This window comes from Dipteris shenzhenensis, chromosome 10, assembly GCF_047967505.1.
Source record: "Dipteris shenzhenensis isolate YYH24624 ecotype China chromosome 10, Dip_SZ_1.0, whole genome shotgun sequence".
In the NCBI taxonomy this organism is placed as follows: Eukaryota; Viridiplantae; Streptophyta; class Polypodiopsida; order Gleicheniales; family Dipteridaceae; genus Dipteris; species Dipteris shenzhenensis.
Window position 1 is genome coordinate 24,168,324 of NC_141605.1, and position 26,146 is coordinate 24,194,469.

The 26,146-nt window shown below is 42.4% G+C and overlaps 1 protein-coding gene across 2 annotated transcripts; it reads left to right on the forward strand.

Moving 5' to 3' along the window:
• The first annotated feature begins 392 nt into the window (after positions 1 to 392).
• On the forward strand, positions 393 to 10,846 carry LOC147897593 (Chaperone DnaJ-domain superfamily protein). 2 transcript variants are annotated; one of them, XM_087380615.1, is made up of 7 exons: positions 393 to 597; positions 693 to 794; positions 946 to 1,005; positions 7,677 to 7,783; positions 7,892 to 7,974; positions 10,264 to 10,354; positions 10,444 to 10,846. In XM_087380615.1, the coding sequence occupies exons 1-7, from the start codon at positions 430 to 432 to the stop codon at positions 10,655 to 10,657; spliced, it is 825 nt and encodes a 274-aa protein (XP_087236741.1). In that variant the 5' UTR covers positions 393 to 429; the 3' UTR covers positions 10,658 to 10,846. The 2 variants fall into 2 exon arrangements, with proteins under 2 accessions (XP_087236741.1, XP_087236742.1); XM_087380616.1 differs by having other exon boundaries at positions 7,892 to 7,962.
• Positions 10,847 to 26,146: the final 15,300 nt, after the last annotated feature.

Consider the following 26,146-nt stretch of genomic DNA (forward strand, 5'->3'; position numbering starts at 1 on the left):
TTGTCCATGACCCTTGGGCATGCCCATGGGTCATGGACGTGTGTAAACACGCTAAGAGAACGTGAAACAAGTGCTATGCCTTTGGCATGCCAAAAAGGGCTTGGAATTGCATGGCGCGGGTTTGATTCTCGACATCTGAAAGTTGGGCAAGCCTGGAGCGGGGGATAGTGACTATCAACGACGATGATGACTATTCTCCACGATGATGGGCGGCGATCATATTGTGCGAGCCAAAAGTGTGGCGCCATGTGGATGCCAAGATCGATGGGTGCCAAGGTGGTATCCATGTGGCAAGAGCTCCAAGTGGGCAAAGGACTCGAGTCTCGAACTATAAGTGGCGGGAAAATGATGCACAAATTCGACACTATAAATAGAGTAGAGTTCCTCTTCAATTGTGTGTTTGTGTTTGCAAGCAAATTCTCCATCGCCATGCCTCGCAGGAAGCTCCAACAGGACGACCAATCCAGCATTGACGACACCCAGCCTAGTCTCTACCACGTCCTTGGCGTCGAACCTTCTGCTTCCCACGACCACATCCGAAAGGCTTACCACAAACTTGCCCTTCGCCTTCACCCTGACAAGAATCCCGGAGATCAGGTTTCATGCTTCGTTTTAGCCTTCCTGCTCACTCTTTGCTCCCGCGTCTCTTTCTTTTTTGCTTCCCTCACCCCAAGAGCATATACCCTGCGCAGAGCGCGAAGGAAAAGTTTCAGTCACTGCAGAATGTGATTGCAATTCTGGGAGATCCGGCCAAGAGAAAGGTCTATGATGAGACCGGGTCCATTGAAGATGCTGTACGCCGCATTGACCTTTTTACTTGTTCTTGAAGCATATACATGCAATCTAGATTTAGATTTTTGAAGAGCTCACATGGTGTGGAACTCCTGTTTTTCATTCTAGTTTGTTATATGTAAGTGATATTTTTCATGATCGCTGATCGTGCAGGAACTCTCGACTGAGACCGTGCAGAATTTGTATACATATTTCCGGTCTTTCTATAAGAAGGTGAGAAGCAGTCTTGTTTAATCCTATTACTAGAGTCAAGCCTTCGTGAAAATTGCAAACTTATAGCCAGGATTGATGAAAGAGGCCTCATTATCCTTATTAATGACCATCTTCAAACATGCCATGTCAGTGGGTCCTTTGACTTTCCATGTTTTCAAAGTTTGTTCAACCTGGTGTAGTTGTGAGACCATGGTCCCATTGCAGCCTGCACCTACATGGATGGCTCTTATGTTTAGAATCATATGTAAATTGCCATGTGCTCAAGGTGAATTTCTGGAGTCCTTATTGCAAGAAGCGTACTTTGTGTATGCTTTTTTTTGTAAAGAAAGAACAAGAATGATAAAAAGAAGCCTCGCCTGTATTTTGGACTTATGAGAGTTACATTGCTATCTTGATCAATTCGCTTGATGGGCTGAAGCAAGGCTTGCACCGTTAGTTGAACAAAATTTAATGTAAAAGTTCATCCATTACGAATACGCTTGCTATGATTTCAAGAACCCCTTTGAAAATGGCTTGGACAAACTTGTTAATCCCAACTCAAGCAATGTTGTAGTTTGTGATGCAGTTTTTTGCAAATGCTAGGCTATCCATTTCTATCAAACTGATTTAAATTGTGGAGACTTGGAGACTCGTAGTATAAATTTTTGGAGATTGCTGACTTATGTGTACAGATAGCGATGAAGTAAGTCAAGAGGGGAGTGAATTTGACAACTCAGGCGACAGTTTCCCTTTATTGCATCTATTGCAAGGAAAGCGCACATTGAGCGCTGTCAAGCACAAGCACAAGTGAACACATATAATATGCAGTGCTAGCGCACACCAAAAACAACATCAATGCTGGCAGCCACATGAATATTTGGAATCGCAAAACATGTGCAAAGTAGCAGTCAAATTGTTCTGCTATCATTGATTGTTTGTTCGCCTCTTGATCATCTGGTTATTTTTGATCTTTTGAGCTTGTCTCTGAGCAGAGCTTTTATACATCTCTACCATAGCCATTGACACGTGGTAAAATGTACATGTGGCATCTTGTGAGGTGGCATAGTACATGTGGCAGCATGAGGATACGTGGCCAGTCCATCAGGGTACATGGCACCATTTGTCATCATGGACCTGTTGAAGGTCAGCATATCCTGATGTGCCATGGTTAGGTTAGGTCATGAGTGAGGGTCTTATTGTGGGTGCGCCCCCCCACCCTCCAGGGTGAGGTTAGCATAGTGCCTAAACAGAGCCATATCTGGCCTGTATCCACCTGGGAGCACCTCGCAACAGTGTGCCATCATAGGAAGTTGCCCACATAGCTCCGTTTTGGCCTGCTTGCTGCCACATAACAGCCCATGTGAAGGCGCCCTGAGCTGGCGTGTGGGGGGCCTGTGTGGCCACCCATTGGTGCTGCAGTCCCACCTCCTGAGCGAAGGTCGGCCACCTTGGCTTTTGTTGGCCTGGTTGGGGCAGGGGTCAGCCCCTACATGGCTGTCTAGCAGCCCTTTTATAGGGCAGGAGGGGAACGGCACCCCTTGGAGCATCTCAGTCGGCCCTAAAGGCAGGGGTTCAGTCCCTTTATAGGGCTGTATGCTAGCCCCCATGTGCAGTAGGTGGTCGGCTGTATGCAGGAGGGTGGGTCGGCCCATCTAGGCCTGCTGGTCGGCCTGATAGACCCCCTGATTGGGGGGGTGGTGCGTATTTATAGGCCCCCCTCCCTCACTTGTTGTTCATCTCAGTGTGGAGCATCGCTTGCATATTTCAGTGGAGGTGTTCCCTAGCAGTTCAAGGGGTTTTGCCTGAGATCCCTTGCAGTCTCGTCTCTCTCTCCTTTCAGTTCAGTTTTGTGTGGCGTGGTTTGGTCTCCTCTTTTCTGTTGAGTTACACTGCTCTTCTTGCAGGACCCAGTCTCCATGAACCCCTCCACCATCCAAGGGAAACCACCACCTTCTGGTTGGGAAGAAATAGTCCCTTCTATGTGGGGACTTTCCATCCCCTGCATCCCCTTTTGGGAAGATCTTACCCTACTTTTAAGGGAGATTTGGCCTACCCATGGGCCTATAAAAAGAGGAGCTCCCCTGTTGTTTGGAGGGATTCCTGGAGCCTATGCTTGTTCCTTCTTCCTTCCCCATGGAGCTTCCTTTTACCCTTTTTCTCTTCAGCAAAGTGCAACCTCATCTACCCCACTCTCCTCCTCTTGAGTCTCAAGTAGTGAAAGCGCCAACTACAGTCAGCTACAAGCAGCTTGTCCTTGGTCTGCCCTACAGCCTGTAAAAGCTTACTGCAGTCAGCCATTTCAAGCCCCTTTTGCTTAGCCCTGCAGTCAGCTAACTCCACTCTGCAATAACCATGAATTTGGCAGCTCAGAAACTTTGCTGTATGCCTGCAAACAGTCTTTGGCAGCTTCTGCCCCTTTTTTGTACAGATAAATAGTTTGCGAAACAGTCCTTACAGGCAGCAACCTTTTGCCCCTCGCTTTCTCAGTTATATTTGCAATAATCAAGTTGAGTGAGTACTCCAAGCATTGGCATTTCTGTACAGCCAGCTACAGCCATAAGGATCAGCCTCTTCTATTCAGCTCCATACAGCCTTCTGTTCTTAAGCAGTAGATCAGTGAAATAGTAGTAAAAGGTTGCAGACTCATGGAATGGAAATTCTGTTTGTTTGAAGCATCAAATAATGAAGCGAAGAGTACTGGTTAATTGTTAGTGATGTCTGGAAACAGTGATAATGTGCAGGTATCTTTCCTCGGGATCATAATTCCCTTGGAGTCTCAGCAATCAAAGAATAATCTTCTTTTGGCTATACATGTACCTAGACCAGTTACCCACATATACATGTACATTGTTTTGTCTTGAAATCAGTTAGAGTCTGCCATGGTTTGGTCTCGCGTGTAGAAGGTATTGAGAAGAGTTCCCTCAATACTTTGGTCTTGTATCTCCTTTTTGAATAGACGTTGCTTCGATAAGGGAGGTGGCTGTCTTGGCCCCTTAAGCTTGAGTTCATTACCCAAGCAATATTGTACATCTGAGTTTGTGTTTCTTGTAAATCTCCAATTTCAGCAAGCAATATTTTCACTTTTTATAATTGTATTTTGACTCCTTTTAAGAGTCTTTCGAGGCCTGGACGATATTGAGCGATATGTATGAGCTTGACAATGAGGCGAGAATCTTGGACCTCGAGACAAAGCTGTACGGCATGAAATGGATGAAGGGGAATTGGCACAGGAACACATTACAAGATTAAGGTGGTGAGGGATAAGCTGGCGGTAGTTGGTCGAAGGATAAGCTCGACCAGGATGGCAAGGCTATTGCTGGGAATGCTCCCTCGCAGCTATAGTAATTTTGTGACTACGATGACTGCAGGGTAGAGAGTAGTGCCGATGACTTTCGAGGAGCTGGTTCCATTGTTGCTGTAGCAAGAAGCTTGGTAGGGATAAGGATGACAAGGTCTTGATAGCTTAGGACAGGAGCAAAGACAATGGCAAGGGTAAGCCTGGCAAAGGCAAGCCCAAATTTGGACAAAGACATCAAGAAAAAGAGAGAGAAAAGAAGTGCTTCTACTACGATGAGCTAGGACATTTTGTGAAGGATTGCAAAAAGGAGAAGGTTGATCAGAAGAAGGGAGCCAGCTCAACGTCAGAGGAATCACTCAGTTGGTGGTGACAGAGGAAGTTTTCTTGGTGGCAACTTTGTTGCTGAATTAGATAGATGGACGCCGCTGTCACTATTAAAATGTCAGACATTGAGGATTGGTTAGGAGAGGAGTTTGAGATCTTTGTGAAGGTGATGGACAGTGACGAGTGCCTAGAGTCATCTGGGTGCTTGGCTGGAGTTGTTGGAGCAGAGGACTCAGGGTTTGAAGACACCTAATGATTGGAAAGAGCCAGTTCCCTCAGTTGGTATAACCATTGAGGTGGACTTAGAGGACTCAGGGTTTGAAGACACCTAATGATTGGAAAGAGCCAATTCCCTATTCTTCGGCAGGACTCAGAGGACTCAGGGTTTGAAGACACCTAATGATTGGAAAGAGCCAGTTCCCTCAGTTGGTATAACCATTGAGGTGGACGATATAGTTGATCCATTTAGAGTATATGTTAGGCATGGTGTGATGATCTTTGTTGCAGGGACACATGCCAGTTGCTGCAGGTGTGGATAATTGGTTGACACGAACTTTGGGTGGATGTTTTGTTCAAAAAGTTCATTATGCAGCCCAGGTATTTTTTGAAGTGATCATGACGGATGATCAGCATAAGCATAATACGCAGTCCAATTATCGTGCTCTCTTAGATAGGCATACAAAAACATGGTCATAGATGCAATTGCTTCTCTTTGGACACAATGTCACATTGATGCTCATTATGCTTGGACAGATTTTGCGACATGTTATTTGGGACTATGGAAACAATTATATGCATAATCTCCGGGAGGAGGTTGCCAAAGCTAAAACCACTTGTCAAGAATCGACAGAAATAAGTCATTTTTGAGGTTTATCTTAAGCTGAGGTTGCTTGCCTATGTCAGGCTACTCATGTTATTCGATGCAATGATCGCAGAAAATAAGAAAGATGGGAAACTAGGGCCAGGTTGAGAGCTTTTCACTGACAAAGGCTGCTCTTCCAGAGAGTGTTTTGAGAGCTTACATTATAAGAGGAAAACTGCTAATATTTGTTGGGTCAAAAATTTGGATGGAACTTGGACTAATTTCAGAGCCCAACTTGCGAAGGCATGTGTCACTCATTTTGCTACACATTTTGGGCAGGCTGATTTCCATCACATGCTATCATTTAAGCCCATCGTGAGCTTCTTCAACATGTCACTCCTATTCTCTCTCCACACCATGCATGTAGCTAGAGGTTCCTTTCAAGGAGAGAGAATTGAAAGATGCCATTAGAGATTGCTTTATATGGTTAACCATGCATGGGAAACCAAACAAATGCCAGCAAGTTGGAAAGAAGCGTTGGTTAAGATTTCCCCCAAAAAACATCTATGTGAGTAATTTGCTGATTGGCGACCCATTACTCTTATGCCTGTCATTTATAAGTTGGTTGCTAAGATGATAGAGGACCGTATCAAATGCTTTTTGCATGATGGGTGCGCCCTACTCAGTATGGTTTTATTCCCCATAGACATATTACAGAAAATATTGCTAATGCGTATGTGGGGATTGAATATGCAAAATACACAGAGCAGGATGTTCTCTTAGTACATGTGGATATTGCTAAGCCTTTGATACTACACAATGGGATTTCATCTCATAGGCCATGAAGTCTCTGGGATTTGGGGGAAAAATGCAGTATGTTATTTATTAGTTGGGTATATTGGTGGGATATACTATTGACCAATGCAGTCAATTTTGTTCGGTACAGCAGGGCTGTCCACTCAGTGATCTGTTTTATGCCATAGCTACTCATCTTATGCTTAATTACATGTATCACCTATTAGCTACTGGTGCTTTGCATGGTTTGTGATTTCACTAAAAAAAAGTGTGTGTGTGTGTGTATAATATGCTTTTGGTTCTTTTTTTAAAGCACATGAGTACTAGTTGTCTCACTTTGAGACAGTGAATTTCTTTTAATGAAAGGTTCTTTTTACCAAAAAATAATAATTTGTGTGTGTGTGTGTTTTCTCTCTCTCTCTCTCTCTATCTATATATATATATAAAATGTGCAGCTGGGTTTATGGCTTTGCCAAGCTTGAACTTTCATCCGGTTGGTCCTTATGGTCTGAAGTGATGGTCATAGAAATGAGACTTTCAAAAGAGTCACCTTGTGACCAGGTTTTTTCTTAGAAGGAAGTCCATTGGCTACAAATGTATGTTCAGCCTGAAGTACTAGCTTGATGGGTACATCAATTGCTATAAGGCATGGTTTAAAAAAAGGTACCTCAAGGCTCATAGATTGATCATGCAAACACAGCTGTGCTTGTGGTCAAGCTTGACTCCCTTCATGCCTTTCTTGTGATGTGCTCATTTGCAAGAATGGTGGTTTTCTTAAAGGTCATGCCATTTCATCCACAATGTCTTTCAAGTTTCAATGCCGATAGCACACATCATGCTAATGTAAATACCACTGAGATTCTCTTTTACATGCTATCTAAATCCATTTCCCAAGATGACTTTGCATTTCGGCACAAATCTATGGTTGTTTTTTCATTCATGATTTTTCAAGGGATGGATTAGAGGGGGAATGCCAGATTTCTATCCATCTCTGGTATCTTAAGAGTGCAAACGTAAGCACTACAGGTCTTTGAGGATTGGGTTTGTGTCTGTATATCTTTAGTGACTTGTTGATGTAAGTATTTGAGAAAGCCTCCTTTCTGTTTTAGATGGTTGTTTGGTACAACAGCTTGCTGGCCTAGGCCCATCTAGGTATGACTTTAATTCACTGCTTATCATAACTCCATGGAGGCCTTCCAGAACCTAGCTATACTAGCTCACAGCAAATCCCTGTAACATCAATCATTTACAGGGCAGCCCTTAGTTGAGGATGCTATTCTAGTGTCAGATTTGCTTTCTTACAAATAATATATTAAGCCAGCCCCTTTGTAGAATCTGCCGTTTGTTAGCTTACATGAGGCTGATATGACTTTCTTCAGACCATTGTATTGAAATCTTTTTTAAGTAGGAAGAACAATCAAATACACAATTTTTAGAGTGTTTTAATATGAATAATTTTAATGTGTATTGAAGGTTACTGAGAAAGACATAGAGGAATTTGCTGCTTCCTATCGAGGATCAGACAATGAAAAGCATGATTTGAAGGAGATTTACATTAAATGGGAGGGGAACATGGATAGGTATTTTCAAATCCATGGAGGCAATCATTTATTTTGATCTTTGGTGCCTTTTTTGGGGGAGGGCCCCCCAGAAATTTTTGTTTTGCTGACATGTTGTGCTTTTTGCAGAGTCTTTGATTACTTGATGTGCTCTATTCCTCAGCAGGATTCCCATCGATTTAAGGACATTATCAATGATGGTATCCTCATCGGTATGGTTTCATGAATGGGTTGAAAGGATTTAAGTGCAATTGATCACGCCTATGAGTCCCGTGGACCTCAGGCTTTTTATTTTAAGTGTGGCTTTCTAACAACACAGTCCAATATCTGGATATTGTATGCAAATGCAAGTGCAACTAAAATTCATGTTGAATGATATGCTTCTGGTTGCCCATTTATGGTATAAATAACATGAAATGGGATCACATTCGTTGCAAATTTCTGCTGCAAACCTGGTGCTACTGTGCATCCAGTGGAGGGTTAAGCAGGCTTATATATGCAGGTGTCCTGATGTATTGAGTGCCTGCCACCTGAAACCATCATTCATATATATATATATATATATAGAGAGAGAGAGAGAGAGAGAGAGAGAGAGAGAGAGAGAGAGAGAGAGAGAATTGGCCTAAGAGACAAAAAAAGTAACCATTGCAAGAGCTCCAAGTGCAAAGTCGCCCAAGTACAAGCCTAAGGGAGTGCACGAGGCAGCTCGTGTGGAGTTCGTAAAGTAGCTCCTACATTATTAGAAGCCTATCATAGGATGACCGTCATCACATCAGTTTAAGGTTGGAGTCTTTATGCTTAGATTTGATTTCACTAATTAGCGCCTTGCTCTCCCGGTAAACTGCCCATATGCCTTTTTTTGCTGGCTTCCTTGCTGTGGTAAGTTCAATGGCCCTTTGTTTTAGCCAGGTCAGAGTGAGCCCCTTAGATATCCAGATCTTTATGCATTTAAACTTATAGGTCTGTCTAAGAATCTTTACTTGTAAGTACACTGTGTATGTCTTCTTGATTTCACTGAACATGGGGTATTTTCTCCTTGAAGTGATCGACTTCATCTTTTGTATACCCCTCCTCTTCAACTCAAGCCATTTGGCAGTTCCCCTATGCATAAAATCAACTTAGTCATTTGGCAGTTCCCCTATACGTAACATCAAGGTATTATTTGCCCTAGTTTCCTGCACTCTCATCTTCTCGTAAAGGTCCACTTTGTTAACTTTGTTGTGTCGTGTCTTATTTCATTGACCTCACCTGAGTGGGGAAACAAGATATGGTTTAGGTGGGGATGTGTAATACCTCTTAGACAACTTCTTGCTTGCAATTTCTTTCCATGGCTGCAAGTCGAAGTGTGAGCTATCTAAATTCTTGTGCTGGAAATAAATCTGCTCGTGCAGACTTGAGGTAAACATCGGCATCTCAAATTGTTTGCGCTTATCCAAATGGATGTCGTTCCTTTTTGTCTGCCTGGGTACCTATTCAAGCAAATATGGCCTCGTTTAGCAAAGAAACTACCCTTATATGATGTATTTATGGGCTTTGTGTAATATATGCATTCTTCTTGTGGCTGTTTCTTGCCTAAAGCTCCATGAACTTAGTCTGCACACAGAGAAAGAAAGGAATTAACGTCTGTGGGAGGCCTCAAGGGCCTATGGGACAAAATGCAAAATGTTAAAAGGACTTACAACATCTGGCTAAACCAGAGTTGAGGAGTGCACATGGCATCTCAGCTCGAGGTTATTATAGAACACATCTAAATTCTAGTTCTATAAAAAAAAAGGCCTTCATTACATCAGTTTAACACCGAGGGTCTTTGGGTTTAGATGTGAAATCTCTATCGGTAGACTGCCCATTTTTGCATCTTTCACTTTGGTAAGTTCGAAATTCCTCTGGAGCTGAGTCGGAGTAAGCTCCTCAGATATCCATACCTGTATACCCTTCAGCTTGTTTGTCTGGCTGAGAATCTTTACTCTTCTTGCCCTCTCATTGAAATAAACCTAATATCATTTGCATCCCATTCAACTTGTGCTATCTCCTTCTTGAGGCATGTGGTTTTCTCTTCTTATTGTATCCTTCCTCATCTTCAAAGCAGCCAAGGAGATCTTCAGATAACCCCGCAATGCGTAGTATCTTCTTATTATACACTCTGGCTTCCTGTTCTTTAACTTCTACATAAATATCTACTTTATTGATTTTGTTGTTGACCATAGTGTCATTCTCTTGTTTGGCTGAACTTGAGTGGTAATCATCTCTTTGAGACCGTGGAGTGCTGGTGGAGATGTACTGCACATTTGTACGACTTCTGCAATGATTTCTTGTTTACCATGTCCTGCCATCTCCTTCACTTGCCTATCAAGAGCTACAATGGTAAGTCTGAGCTCTGTCACTTGTTATAGAAAGTATATTTGCTCGTGTGGATGAGGGAGAGAGAGAGAGAGAGAGAGAGAGAGAGAGAGAGAGAGCATGCATAATATATAGCTATTTCTTCATAAACTTCTGGCTGATAGGTGAACTGAAGGAATACAAAGTGTATAAGAAGTGGGCTGCTAAAGTGGCTAAGACTTGTCCACCCTCAAATCCTTTGCAACTTCCCACAAAGTAAGTGATGGTGATCAACTTTTGGATAAAGCCGTAAGGTTGGCAAGCTCTGTAAGTGACTAACCTTGTACTCCTTGATATTATGCTAGGAGGACGAAAAGCTCCGAGGGGCCTTCCCCAGACCTTATGGCTATCATTTCAGAATGTGGAAAACAGAGGATTAATACCTTGGCTGATGTTTTGGAGGCGAAATATGCTGGCAAGGGCAAGTCAAAGAAGGCAAAAAGCCAATTTCAAGAGCCCTCGGAGGAGGAGTTTGAGGCTGCTCGGCAACGCTTGATGCAAAATGTGAAGAGAAAGTAGACAATATATAATGCTGATTTGGCACCCCAAGATTGAGACATTCATGGGCCATGACAATAACATTATGGTCTGGCAATTATTGTGTGGACAAGATGGAGCACATTGGCTGTCTAGTGCTGAGCGAGTATTTGATTTGGCTGTGTTCTGAATTCCATTCAGCTTCCTTTGTATATAACACTGCTTTTAATATGATCAGAAAGAGATTAATGTCTCCCATTGTAATATTATTCTCTTTTGACAATGAATGTGTTTGTAGGTCAGTGCTATGCAAAAGTTTGTATTTTTTGTACTGAAATATCAAATTTAATGACACGTTCATAATTTATGAACAAGAGCATTCCTGCAAAGTCACGAATCAAATTATTGTGTATTCCTCGAAGGGCTTATGCTGTGCTGTGTGTGCAACACAATGTCTTTACTGCACTGCTGCAAATCGGTGGTTGAGTCTTGACACTTGAGTAAGGGAGGATTGATGCTTTCAATGAAGCTCTTTACTGGCATGTGAGTTGATGAAAGTGTCTATTCTGAAAGCTGTTCTTGTGATCTTTGCGAACAAAGAAGTTTCACCTCAACTCTGAATGCTTCATCATAGCAGACCAGAATCTAGAAGACCTGGGCCAGGCTTCATGGAGTTGAACATAGCGGATTTATTTGGAATATGGTTTGACCTAATGTCTCTTAACAAAAGCTATTCCTGTATGTATTGCTACTGAACTTCCCTTGTAAGTTTCGATTTTCACCATATGGCCATAGAAAACAGATTCTAGAAGACATGGGTAGGGCTTCTACAGTTGATTATGTAGATTCCTAAGAGTAGAGTAGTTCTCAAATGTCAGCTGCAGATTTTTTAGTGTGTTGGCTACGCGTAGACACATTTAACTCTCTCTCTCTCTCTCTCTCTCTCTCTCTCTCTCTCTCTCTCCTCTTCCACCCTCCCTTCTTTGCTGTCATTGTTCTTTCTTTTCTTGACTTCTCAACCCCTAGATAGGAATTATTCTGGGATTGCAAATGTATTCGGTTAAAACATGCAGGGGACTTTTTCAGCGATGTATCCGAGGAAGCAAATGCAAGGATCTTGTCTAGGATTTAATACCCTTGTTGAGGGATGCAGCCGACCATTTATGTTGTGTGCTTGAAGGGCCTAGGCTTATCAGTATGGATAGCAGATGATGTTCATGCATGGAAACAAAGTTTTCAAGTTGCACCCTCGTGAGAATATAGATATAGGGCCTTGTTTTGGGTAGCCTTTACATTTTCCGTTAGTGTCCAAAGAATCTCCTCTTTTTGGTATTTTGCTTTTCTTATAACCCTTCTTAGGTTGTTATGGCCAGATAAGGTTAGTTTTGAACTTTAGGGCTGCCTCAATTGACGTTGAGAGTGCTGCAATGATAGTAGAAGTACTTGATGTGCCTGCTTTAGTTCATCATTTTCGATTGCATTTTTTTACCTTGATAAAGCGGGTCTACCTTTTCTCAAAAATTTTATTTAAGTAAATGAGTTTGGGTGACAATTTTGAAAGGCAGGTGTGAATTTTGACTTAAAGTGGGGGAAGCTCATTGACTTTTCGAAATGTATAGTTGACAGTGGTATTGTCCCTATACTTTAATGGATCTAAAAGGTACTACAAGTGAAGATGAAGTGATGGCCTAGGAAGGAACTAAGGTGGACCCACATCATATTTGTTCCTTGAGGATAGTGTGCTTTGACTGCCACAGTTATGGCTAGGTTTCACAATGCATTGATGACTTGTTTCTTACAGCACTTTCATGACTAATCTTTCATGTGGTGTTTTGGTAGATTATACCATATACTCTATAGGTTTGATGACTTTGTGTATGGGGCTGTATGGCTTTGATCCTCTCCGTTCTCATGCGAAGATGGTGCTGTTTGGAATCCTTATTATTCATTACTTTCTGGATCTGGTATGTCATCTACAAGGTCTAGAATCAAGAGTTGAAACATTGACATGGGATGTTCCTGCGTGTGAATGGCTCACCTTATTGATAAGGTGCTAGGACATTGATGGACAACTCTATTCAAGACCGATATGGTAGCCAAGACATTGTTAGGCAAGTTTTATTAAGACATTGATATTGAATATTTATGTAATCATGCTCTTTATGACAAGTTTTATTAAGACATTGATATTGAATATTTATGTAATCATGCTCTTTATGTATAACCAAAAGTGTCAAAATTGCTCACAGCTAATAAGGTTGCTTAAGCCTTTTCATCCTATTGCTTGTCAATTTTTATAGACCATTTTGAGCCATTTCATTTTGACTATGAAATGTAAACGTCGTTGCTGATGGTGCTAGGATATTCAAATATTTCAAGCAATGCATTCCTTGAATTCTAGCTTAGCCTTATTTTATAAAATTTTGAACTCTAGTGAAAGTGATCTTTTTTTTGGGGTGATATAAGGTATTAATTTTCAAAAGATGTACAACTGGTTTTGCCAGCTTGAGAACAAAATAAGCTTCCCGTGAGCACTCAGCTGTCATTACAACGTGATGATTATGTCTTACAACAGTACTTGCTATAGCAAGAGAGAGAACTACATAAACCACAGTTGAAAAAAGAACTCCTTCCAAAACAAAGAATATTTGCTGGTGAGCTTGTTGGTGCTCTTGGATGTCCTGCATGAGCGTAGCCAGTTGACAGTAAAAATATGGATTTGTTGCTGCACCAGCTTGGATTTCCCCTGTTCATTGAATGCAAAAATACTTCACCGTCTTAACAATTATTGAATTAAATTGAAATATGTTCTTGTATATCCAAATGAACCACAATGAGAGTTCCCTAAAAGAATGGCGGTCAAGTTGGTGGGTTCCTCTTTGGCCATTTGAACTGCTTTCCACACTTTTCTTGCATGTGGCCATGTAAGAATGACACGAAAGATGTCCTTGTGCCCATGGCATTTCTTGCGTCTCCCATCCCCTTTGCCTATATCCCCGCCCCTTCTTTCCCTCTCTTTGTATTTGACCACAATGCCTAGTGGTGGATGAGGATCGTTAGCATGTTTCCATCATCTTGACAAAGATTTGGGAGTTAGGATAGGAAGTAAATGAGGGCTATCAATCCAACTGAATTCTTTTTCATAGAACATAAAGTTTCCTCTTTTCTACTAAGCGTTGAACTCCATCTTGGTCATAACTAGATCCTTATCATCCTCTCCTAATTCCAAGCCACGTTGCCCTTTCTTTGAAAGTCTGATGACCTCGTTGGGATCAGCCTTAGCTAGATAAGCACTCCCAAAAATTGTAGAGAACCAAATGGAGTCTATGCTCATTCATAAAGGTAGGCTCCCTTTGACGAAGAAACAACTTGAGACTCAATGCCTCAAAAGCCATCCATAGTGTCGACCAGAGATCACTTCGTTTGGTTTTGCAAGGCTCATGATTTTAGATTGCAACCAATAAAGGATAGTTCTTCCACCCTAGGGGCATGGATAGGCCTGATTGTGGAGATATTCTTGAGCAAAAGTTGGGCCTAAGAAGAGTACGATTTAATGATTGCTCTCATGATCCAAGAAGCTTATGGTTTGCTGTATGTCCACAAACCTGGGCCCTCCATCCTCATTTGCTTTGGTGGAAAATGGTCCGTGTCCACCCCATACGAAAGCAGACAAAGGAGAGGACCCTCGGCCACTTTACATTTGCCAAGGACTTGAGCAAAAGGGACGAGTATAAGTTGATGGCTCTCCTCAAAGAGTTCATGGATTGCTTAAGTTGGAACTACCTCGACATGAAGGCAATGCTGCCAAAACTGATGAAGCACACCATTTGCTTCATCGAGAATGTACGGTCGGCAGAGCAACATCCTTACACCATGAACCCACAATTAGTAGCCATTGTCAAGGAAGAGCTTCAAAAGCTCATTCAAGCACATGGATTGGATAGCCCAAGTAGGGTTCATTTATGCAATCAAGCACATGGATTGGATAGCCCAAATTGTGATTCTCGAGAGGTAAATTCAGTTTGCTCAAGTCATCAAAAGATATGCGACTAGCTTTTGCAAGGATCTACCATCAAGAAAACGGGTAATTGTAATGGGCGTCCAGTTCATGAAAAAGACTTCTATTAAGTATGAAAAATACCCACGTGAGCAAGCTCAAAGCGGAAAAACATCATGCTGTGCATGAGGAAACACCCTTAAAATAGGAAAAACTCAAAATGAGCCGGAAAGAGATCAAGGTTGAGGCTGAAAGTGCCACCTCAACCTTGCTGTAGTCTTTAAGAGAAAGGGGGAAGCCCTCCATTCCCTAAGAAATATAACCCTCCTGGCTGAGGCTGACCGGGAAGAACCCTGCATGCTCGCCCAATTGGCCATCAGTGTGTGAATGGTGTCAGCCCAATGGCCAGGGTGTGTAAGGGATGGACGTGAGATCTGTCTGAGGTCTTTATGCATCTGGCCCTCCAAATTTGCCAAGCAGTGATGCTAGGCAGTATCTCCCAAGTGGTATCCCCATCAACATGTACTGGTCTATAGCGAGAGAGAGGCACATCCTCCAGAGAGCAAGTCTCGACTAGGTGACGTCGAATCGATATGGCCCAAGAAGCATCCAACCACTCGTAGATGATCTGAGGCCCTGATAGGGAGAGCCAAGCCGCTGATCCTCATGTCATGAAGAAACGAGAAGGAGCAAAAGGACCGAGGACCTTGGCAATTCCCATTCAAATGGCTCTTGCATGTTTGCGGTCCCATAGACAATGATGAATCGACTCACATCTAGGACAAGTGGAGTCTGCTAGACCTCCACCTATTCACTACAATCCCTCCATGAAAAGAAAGGCCAAAAAATAGAGTGACCTTTCTATTTCTTTGGGATCTCCAAAGCGTTCACCAGAAGACCCTCTGCAAATCAGCGAAAATCGGGTTCTGGAAGGTCTCTAACCTCTATAGCTGATTTGGAACTTCTTGGCATTACTGGCTGTGTAACCAAACAAAGGAAGGCTCTTCTCTTGGTTCCCTGCAACAACAATCCATTCCCACTCTCTGGGGTTCCATTGAAGAAACTTTATGGGGACTCCAAAGAGCCACAACCTCCATGAACCTGAGAGAGAAAGAGGAGGGCTCGGATCAATATGCCATGCAGAGTCCTTGCCCTGATCCAAAAAGCCTATGATCCCAATAGGCTGAAAAGGCATGATAACCTTTGAAGAAATAACTAGCCTGCCACCAACCTGTACATAAAAAACCAAGGCATCCTCGTGTGCTCCTAAAAAAGCTATAACCTGGAGAGGGATGCCTATACTTGAGAAAACTCCCATCCACGCAGAGCAAACAACAAGCTTGTCATCTATATCCACCCAATCAAGGGGAAGGGCTGCATCAATTTGAAGTATCCTCCCTGCACATCCTCTGAGGTGACTAACCGTTTGTTGTTGCTGAATTTTTGGAAGCCTCTTGAAGGCTTTCCAAGAATCTACAGAGGTGGCAAGGCCTCTCTCCCACCTAGACCATTGCATGTAGTGAGACATACCAAGCTGCCTACCATGCTCATCAAGTATAGTGTCATTCTGCATAATTGACTACCTGTCAATCTCTTCGATAGAGGAGGGGGGAACTCTTTGAAGGGTACTTCTGAAGCCTCTCATATCTAGACTCACCAACCCGCCAAATGATCTGTTTGGCATCATTTGCATCCACACTAGCAGGATCTACTACTGCTGCAAGAAGGGAGGCATAAAAATTTGTAGCTATGCACACGACAGCATCTGGATCTAACTGCAAAACTGAGAGACACTCTCTCTACTAAGTTTGGGGCCATGAATAGAGAAGAACTGCTTATTGACTCTACCTCCCATTTGTACCCAAAAAGGACTCTCGTGCATGAAAAGAAAACTCTGCTCTCTGATCCAACAAAATCTGCTGATGAGCCCTATTTAGGAGTCCAACCTGGTAACCCCCAATCAAAAGAAGAACCCTTTGGGCTCTAGAGGGTAAGATTACACCATGTCCAACAACCAAGGGGAGAAAAGAAGCCGAAACTGAAATCCAAGTACCTCCCCTAGTACCAAAGGCAAGTGACCAAAAGGTGTGACCTGAAAGTAGCTTGCTTGACTTTGTACAATCACTGGCATCCAGTTTGTGCACCTGCAATAGTAACACATCAATAGAACTACCCATAACACTTGGATGAAATTGATTCCAAACCAGCTCTTTGCAGTAGCAATGAGGATGCTATCAAGGCCTTGTATGTTTCACCTAAGAATCCTCATCAGTGAGAGGATGTAGAATGGAACATCATACCTAACCTAGTAGCGGAAACAAACCCCTCAACATGGGAAGACCTCTTGCTCAAAGAGCGAGGGATGGAACCAAGTGGTGGAAAATGCATAGGAGAAAACACCCTGCCACCTAAAGAAGAAAGCACCCAATCAACAACAGGAATCCCAATCACTGCCTCACCCAAAGAAGAGGGCACAAAGTACCCCTCGGGGAAATCTTCCAGGGAAGAAAAGGAGTTCCCATGAATCAGACCCGAGATAGGGGTGCGAAGGATCCCTTCAAAGGGAAGTGGATCAATGCGTACCCAACCCCCTTTCCTCTACCCAAGAGGGGAGATGAAGAGTGCTCCTGAGAACCCTATGTTTGAAAAGCTACGGAGGCCCCTCCAACCAGAGAATGTGCAAGGTCAGGGAGAGGAGCTACCGTTGGGACAGGGAGACGAGTAGCCACTACGTCAGGGGGAGAAGCTGTAATTGGGGCTCCAAGCGTCCTAGAATGCATGAGGTGCAACATTGGGAACAACCAAAACTGGAGACTCCAAAGCTCCTAAGGAGGTGGAGTCGAGGAGTGGCCTCTTGACTTGATGGGGGTGGTGTCTATGTACAACCGAGACCCAACGAAGTGTTGTGGGTGCCACTAGGCAGGAGACATTAAAGGTAGGAGGTGACAATACCGAAGGGATAATCTATCGAATAGGAGCACTCTGTTGTGGAGGACCAATACCACCACCCTACCAAGGTCGGGGAGCAGGTGCAGGAGATGTCCCAACCCTTGTTGAGGTTGAAGGGGAGCTACTATACTAGAAGGCTTTTTAGGCCTTTTATTATTCTTGGGGCAATCCTTGGAAAAATGCCCAAGGGTCTTGTAGATCCTGCACTCGGTCTGCCTGCAACCTCCACTCTATGCCAAAAGAAAGATCCATTTAGACACTGAAGCAAGATATGATCATCCAAAATGCTAGGGTCCTCTGTAAGGATCCTAAATCTAGGGACCCTATCAGACTTGGTTGCCTTTGTAGCTATTAAGGGCAACCCATGGAGAAGGGGGGATCTCAATGATCATACCGAAGTGCTCCCCAATCACATGAAGAAGGTGATGGTAGACCTGGGGGAGCTCGAGAAACTTGATGAAGAGTTAAAACGCCTCCTTAGCCTCCTCCACAGGGCCAAAGCTTAGAGAAAAGGCACCATAGAAAATCTTCCTGTGTCAAAAAATGAGGTCGTGATTCAATCATACCCAATTTTGGTAATGACTTTGAAGAATGTGCCTAATCCAACACTCAAAGGGGTCATCTCTTCACTTCTTGATGAAGAGAAGAAAAGAAAAACCATTAGGATATTGACATCATGTGCAACCACCTCTAATGAAGCATTTTATACTAAATCAACTTCACCCGTTCCATCTTTTTGGAGAGTGTTTTGAGCTAAGTGTAAAGGTGTCTATGAAGGAGGTGCAATGTTTCCTCGGAACCTACCCATCTGACCCAATCAGCCCCTTCAAACTCCTCGATATATATCAGTTCATGTCATGTTGAGCCACAAGATCTTCTTTCAACAATGTATCGCTCTTCTCTTTGGCGCAAACTGGCTTGCTGAGATTATGGCCTCCGCTGATCCTTTCCTTCTCCCTATGCTTGAGTACAACATCACTTGGGATGTTACCATCTTCATTCTCATATAAGGGAGGATAGTATGGTGTGGTCTCTTGGTATAAAATCTTCTTTTTAATGTCCCTTTCCCAGTGATGAATATCTCTATCACTCAGTTCGAAAGCAGCAGGAAGTGAAGAGGTGCATGAAGTTTATTACCCCTAACTTCATGTCACATCTTTTTGGTGGAGACACCGGGTACATTTGGTATTGGATTCATCCCACCTTACTAAATAGTCTTGGGTGTACTTGATTGCATGTTATGCCTTGTATAGGCATGTGTTTGTTGATGTGATAAAGAAGATGCCTGGAAGAACTCCGTTAGAAGAGATTGCAGCCCATTTAAGAGAACTAGAAGATTGTGAAGGTGATGATCAAGCTATTCACATGGTCATCATGATCATATCCTTTATGTTTGCACTCTTGAATATGTTGGTGAATTGACAACGCCATCAGTAGGCACAATGATAGATTGGGGATTGTTTCATGCACTGGCAGCTTGGTGTGAAGAAGAGTTGAGTCTTTGGGTAGTTTTTGACTATAACAGTGGAGTGGTGATTCTCAATGCTTTCAACTTCTTTTGCTATGCAAATGATGAAGAGTACAATACCTTGAAGCTGTTATGTGCACTTCCAATTGTGACAAGGGTGATTCTTGAGTGTATGTATACACAATGTTTTCATGGTGCTGGTTGGCCACTTAATTTTGAAGATTTTGTTGAGGATCACATTGTGGAGGGTTTTCAACAAGTGGTTATGCATAATAAGTTGGTCTTGGTATACTAAGGCTCTGTGGGATCTTGTTTGGGATATTATTTGGATCTTGGTGTTTCCTTTTTGTGTTTCATCATGGTGAAGATTCCATTGTTTCTAGGGACTAAAGGGGAAGACTTGGAGTCTTATCTTTGGGATTTTGTTCGAGGATGCCAGCTTTTTGGATGGTCCATGAAGGATCGGGCAGAGATTTTGCCCAATTTTCTTGAAGGTGTAGCCTTGAGTTGGCATGAGGCCCTCTCAAAATCTATCAAGGAGGACTGGGACCAAGTGGTGGCTGCAATGAAGCAGAGATTTGGGGTAGTGGAGTCACCAAATGCTTTGATGTTGTAGCTGGACCGGTTCTATCAAGGAGAGGGTGAGATGGTCTCTGCATTGGCAATTTGATATGAAACTTTATGGACAAAGTGTGGAAGGGTAGCTTTGCGAGCTGTGGCATCTGCATCATCGGCCCCTCAAAGTCTCGTAGGGATGGAGCACTTAAAGATGAGCAAATTTGTTATGGCTTTAGAGCCTCGTCTTCGCTCAAAAGTAATGAGTAAAGATCCAACAACATATGTGGAGGCACTTCACATTACGACCAAGAAAGAAGCTTCTCTAAAGATCAAATCCTCTTTTGTGTCTTCAACAGCTTCAACTTCTACGGTGGAGGTAATGGGTACTGCTCAGGTACCAAAGTCCTTTGAGTTAGATCATAATATGTCCCAATTGATGGTAGAGTTTGCTGAAATTGCATTTGGTTAATGCACGACAATCTAGAGCACCAAAGAGTGAAGATAGGCCTTGAGATAAGAGTGGGGTCACTTGCTATGAATGTAATGAAAAAGGTCACTATCACCCCAAGTGTCCTAGATTGAGAAAGAAGGAGAAAAAAAAGTATCCTTGTTAGAAGCTTCTTCAGGGGATGAGGAAAGAGAGGTAATGATGGCTAAATGGGGGTGTGGTAAAACAAAAGAAGAAGAAGAAAGCAAGGAAGAAGTAGGTGAGGAACATCAGGAAGAGGAACACCGTAGTAAGAAAAAGAAGGCATCTAGAAGGAGAATTAGCCAGTTAGACTTTCCTCTAGGACAAGGCATTGGAAGCTATGACTTGTTGTTCGACCTTAAAGAAAAGGAAGCTCATATCACCTTTGGTCAATTACTTGCTTTGTTTCCAAAGCTATGGAAGGAATGGGGAAAGCTAGCGAGCACAAGAGTGTCAAAGAAGAAAAGTGCCATTCTTGTTGTTCAAAAGGTAGATATAGATGTTGGTAATGATGTACCTGTGGTTGATGTGATCATTAATGGTCAAGTGATTTCTAATGTGTCTGTGCCGACTACTTTTCAGGTGATCCCTACCAAGCCAGATGTACATGCCTATCCATTGATTTTGGGAAGGCCTTGGCTATGCAAGGTGAAGGCTATTCAAAAGTGGGATACTAGAGAATTGATTTTGAAGGGAAATGATAAGAAGGTGCGCTACAACATCAGAAGCCACAAAAAGGAAGTTGTTAATGAGGAGTCTTCAACATCAGAGAGTTCGAGCTTTGACTTAACTGATGAAGAAGAAGAGACAGGGCATAGCTCCGAAGAGTCCAGCTTAGAGGGTGAGGTGGAAGGAGTGGCCTTTAGTCTTTGTCTTCATGCTGATCGGTACGAGTTAGGAAAGAACAAGGTGGTGGTGCAAGAAGATCCTATAGAGACACTTCATGTGGAGGATGTGGAGCACACTAAACGACGCCAATGCAATGAAGAGCTTCTTGGTGATTCTCTATCAAGTAGTGAGAAGCTCTAGTACTTGGATATGTTAGATGATATTCCATGTCTCTTTGCAACAAGCTATTCACAGGTCGACCAGTCTCTCTTGTTGAGCACAAGATTGAATTGAAGCCAGGAAGCAAGCCAGTTGTGCAACACTTAAGGCGATTGGGGGTGATCCAAGCTGAGGCACTCAAGAAAGAGGTAACACAACTACTTGAGGCGGGATTCATCTTTCTAGTTGATGATTTAGAATGGATATCTCCTGTAGTTGTCACACCAAAGAAAGGAAATAAGTGGCGGGTTTGTGTGGACTTTCATCCTTTGAATGCATGCACTAAGAGGGATCATTTTCCTTTGCCATTCCCAGATGAAATACTAGACCAAATAGTAGGGCATGAGATATATTCTGTATGTGATGGGTATTCTAGGTACTTTCAAATTTGTATTCAGGAGGAAGATCAAAAGAAGAAATCATTTGTCACACCTTGGGGAGTTTTAGCTTATAGAGTGATGCCTTTTGGGTTGACTAATGCACTAGCTACATTTCAAAGGTTCATGAGTCAGGTGCTCGAGCCTTACTTGGGAAAGTTCATAAGGGTGTTTTTGGATGACTTTTGCATTTATTCTTGGCACATAGATCACATGGAGAAGTTAAAGATGGCCTTAGCTAGGATTGATGAAGCAAAAGGGTGTCTTAATCCTAGCAAGTGTCATTTGGCTCAAACAAAAGTAGTCTTATTGGGGCATATTATGTTTGAAGAAGGCTTGCAAATGGATCTTGACAATGTTCATCAAGCAATCATGGCATTGCCAAGTCCTAAGAGTGTCACTAGTGTTCATAGAATTCTAGGAAAGAGCAAATATTATCAACGCTTTTGTGATGATTTCATAGTGATAGTGCATCCCATGAACTTGTTGACAAGAAAAGGAGTTTCTTTCCAATAGGGTGTGGAGCAACAAGAGTCTTTTCAACAACTTAAGGAGGCCATGAGTAAGGACCCAATATTGAAGCCCCCTGATTGGTCTCAAGACTTTTATGTAAATCCAAGTGTATCTTTGCATTCAGTTGGTGCCGTATTGCTACAAAAAGAGGAGGCAGGTAGAATGCAGCCCATCTATTTTGCCAGCTAACAGCATACAGAGGTGGAAACAAGGCATGAAGAAATGGAGTAGCAAGCCCTCTCTTTGGTGTTTTCAGTCAGAAAGTCTCACTCCTATTTATTACCTTGGCCATTTTTCTTCCTTACCTCTTAGTTTGTATTAGCATATCGAGTTCACAAGCCTAATCCTGGGGGGAGATTTGCAAAATGGTTGTCAGAGCTTCGAGAGTTCTCTTTCTCTTTTGTCACTGGAAATACAACTACATCCACTATGGTAGATTTGCTCATAGGATAACAAGATCTAAGAGAAGAAAAGAAATATAAGGAGAACATTAATGATGAAAGGGAGACACCACCAACAGCTTTTGTCTTGTATTTTGATGGGGCTTTTAGTCCTTCACGCCAACAAGGAGCCGCGGGGATAGTCTTGGTGAATTTTGAAGGTCAAGAGGTTTGGGCAAGAGGACAAGAGCTTCCAGGTATCACAACTGACTATGCAGCTGAGTATAATGCTTTGATTCTTGGGTTGTCTTTAAGATCAAGTTAAAGAATTGGAAGTAAGAGGAGATTCTCAGCTTATTATAAAACAAATGCAAGGGCAGGAAGTCCTCATTTGAAGGAGCTTAATCAAAAGGATATGGCACTATGTAGTCAATTTGATTTTTGCAATTTTGTTCATATAAACAGAAAAGAAAATCAAAGGGTAGATGAGTTGGCTACTCAAGCCATTGTAGTACAAGACCGGGGGGTGCTTTCTTTGGTAGACATTAGATGGCCAGAATTGCAAGATGTTCAACAATATGTGAAAAAAGGCATGTTTCCTCAAGGGTCAACTCCACAATAGATGCAGATATTGGTAAGGAAGGCTTGTCCCTATACTATTGTTGATGACATTCTTTATAGTTTGGGAAAAGATAAGGTGCTCTGTTGGGTGGTCCATCCCATGGAGACTAGGAGAATCCTAGAAATGTGTCATGAATGCTCTAATCATTTTGCTTCAGTAAGCACAACTAGGAGAATTCTTAATGTAGGTTACTTTAGGCCACGCCTCCATAAGGATGTATATGAATGGTGTCGAAGTTGTAAAGTATGCCTAAAGTTTGGAAGGCGACAGTTGATTCCTGGGCCCTTAAAAGCCTATTCTAGCATATGGACCATTTGAGAGGTGGGGGTTGGTGACTTTGTGGGACCACTCCCTCCCTCATCTTAGGGGAAGCATTATTTATTGGTGGCCATGACACCTATCACCTTGAGGATGTTGATGGCATGGTGCTACCCGGATGCACCAATGAGTATCACCTTAAATTCTTCTATTCTCGACCACCTTGAGAGCCAATAGACCCTCTCTCTCACTAGAGAGGATCTGCTGGGGGGGGAAGATGTGATGCCAAAAATTGATACTTTTTATTTGGCATTGGTATTGTTTTCTTCTATGTTTGATAAGAGTTTGAGTATTACGTGATAGCCTAGCGGCTCTCACTTATTTCTATTTTCTAAGATATTGTATGGGATTGATAGAATGAGTGGAATGGATCATTGTAAATACCATAGGTATGAATTATAAATACCTTGGTATGGGATGAGAGTTATTTGTGTATGGGATATTATGGGGTTTTTAGAAAATAGGAAGAGTGAGTCATATAAAGAGGTGGGCTCATGTCCATGTGTTCCAATAATATAAGAGAGGCCACATGCCAAGTGTGTGGAAGGCATGTGGAGGAGTGTGGAGTCAAGAAGTATCCTTCTAGAGTTCCCATGTGGAATAAGAAGGATGTGGACATATGGAAAAGAGAGGGTCCCTATGGGCTCCATGTGGGGAGACTCTTGACTTTCTCAATATTTTAAGAGTCTTGAGCATCTTTTGATGGGACACATGGCAAGAGTAGCCAAAAAGGACATGGATGGTGACATACGGGCTTATGTGATTGATGGGGAAAAGAATCTACATGCAACAATTGTAAATGGGTGAAGGAGGGTGACAAAATCTTTATAAAAGTAGCCCTCCTCTCCCTTGTTCATCTCCTCTTCCACAATTAGGCCTCATGTTGCTATAGCTCTAGTTTTCTCAAGCCTCTTCCATGAGCCTTCTCTCCCTCTTGTAGATATTCTCTTATGTAGACTCTTGAGTCCATCTCTCTCTAGTTCATTCTCTCTCTATGAGTAGTATTGGAGCTTCCGCTCCCTTTTTTTAGAGAGTGTTTTGAGCTAGGTGTAAAGGTGTCTATGAAGAAGGTGCAATGTTTCCTCAGAACTCACCCATCTGTCCCAACTAGCCCCTTCAAACTCCTTGATATATATTAGTTCATGTCATGTTGAGCCGTAAGATCTTCTTTAAACAATGTATCGCTCTTCTCTTTGGCGGAGATTGGCTTGCTGAGATTATGGCCTCCGCTGATCCTTTCCTTCTCCCTATGCTTGAGTACAACATCACTTGGGATGTTACCATCTTCATTCTCATATAAGGGAGGATAATATGGTGTGTTATCTTGGTATAAAATCTTCTTTTTGATGTCCCTTTCCTAGTGATGAATATCTCTATTACTCAGCTCAAAAGCAACGGGAAGTGAAGAGGTGCATGAAGTTTATTACCCCCAACTTCATGTCATAGTGTCAATCTACATCAACTTGATTGGTTGGTCTAGATCATGGATAGGATTTGGATTTGTTGATAAAGGCCTAGGAGCCTATAAGATAGGTGGTGCCCTTGTGGACCTAGTGTGGATCACAAGGGGCCATGTATGTGAGGTTGATAGTTGATGTGGACAGTTTGTGCTTGGCTCTTATATTGTGGTTCTCCATTTGATTTCTATATTTATCGCACGTGTGCTCCTTTAGCCCCCTCTCTTGCCTCATCCTCTCTCTTTCTACACAAACTACTAGTCACCTCTTCCAAGAGGAAATACCACTTGACAAGTATTACATTTTTCTATTTGAATAAGTGGTTGATAATGGCTTCTTAGATATTGGGAAGACACATTATGGAGTTCAAGAACTTATAATGTGTTTGCCAGCACATTTAGCCAATCTATCACCAAGCCAAATTTACCCCAACCGCTCAGTAAATGACAACCACATCACAAAGTCAAACATAATCCAAGGATACGTAATCAAATTGGTCCCAAAGGAGTTGTTAACCGTATGCCAGCAAGGCCAAAAGGATAGTCCGTAGCAATGACGAAGATGATGTGATCACCTTGTAATACCTTGAGCTTGAAAGATGATGTCATGAATATAAAAGGGTGAGTTTAATGAGACCCTTATCCCCTGTGTCATCAATTTCTCTATTGTGTAGTGAACCAAATTGTTAACCTCATTTCTTGAGACTCGGGAAGCATCTTTCTGAGCTACTTTTTGCATACATATTGGCTGTCATTCTAATTTTTTCCTTTGAGCAATCGAAAGATAAGAGTTTATTGGCTTGCACAACATAATCATAACTCTTTCTTTCTTGACTTACTGTCAATGGAAAAAGAAATAGCATCTATTGAGAAATTCAATGGTGAAGGTTTTCACTCTTGGCAAGTGCAAGTCAAGTACTTGCTTATGTTTAAGGGTTTATCGCATTATGTAAATGGGAAACCAAAGATGATGTCAAGGAGGATGAGCAAGCTCAAGCAATCCTTATGCTCACAATTGACAAAGGGCTTGTTCACCATATAGATGAGCTTAAAACTACCAAATTAAAATGGGATGAGATGGAAAAATGCTCTGGCTCCAAGGGAAAGAATCCAAAAATCACTTTGAAAATTGAATTCTTTAGCCTTGAGTTTACTCAAAGTGATCTTGGTACCTTCATTTCATGCATATCATTGAAGGTTCTAATGGCACAATTGGCCTCAATGAAAGCGACTATTGATGAAGAGGATGCGATTGCGGTGCTCCTTAAGGCTGTGATTCAACCATACCCCATTTTGGTGATCACTTTAAAGAATGCGCTTAATCCAACTCTCAAAGGGGTCATCTCTTCACTTCTTGATGAAGAGAAGCAAAGCAAA

What these genes read in the sequence shown, in the direction of transcription:
- LOC147897593 (XM_087380615.1), top strand. Translation starts at nt 430, where the DNA reads ATGCCTCGCAGGAAGCTCCAACAGGACGACCAATCCAGCATTGACGAC. An exon ending in CCGGGTCCATTGAAGATGCT is followed by an intron (nt 795 to 945) that starts GTACGCCGCATT and finishes CTGATCGTGCAG; the next exon opens with GAACTCTCGACTGAGACCGT. An exon ending in TGGGAGGGGAACATGGATAG is followed by an intron (nt 7,784 to 7,891) that starts GTATTTTCAAAT and finishes TGCTTTTTGCAG; the next exon opens with AGTCTTTGATTACTTGATGT.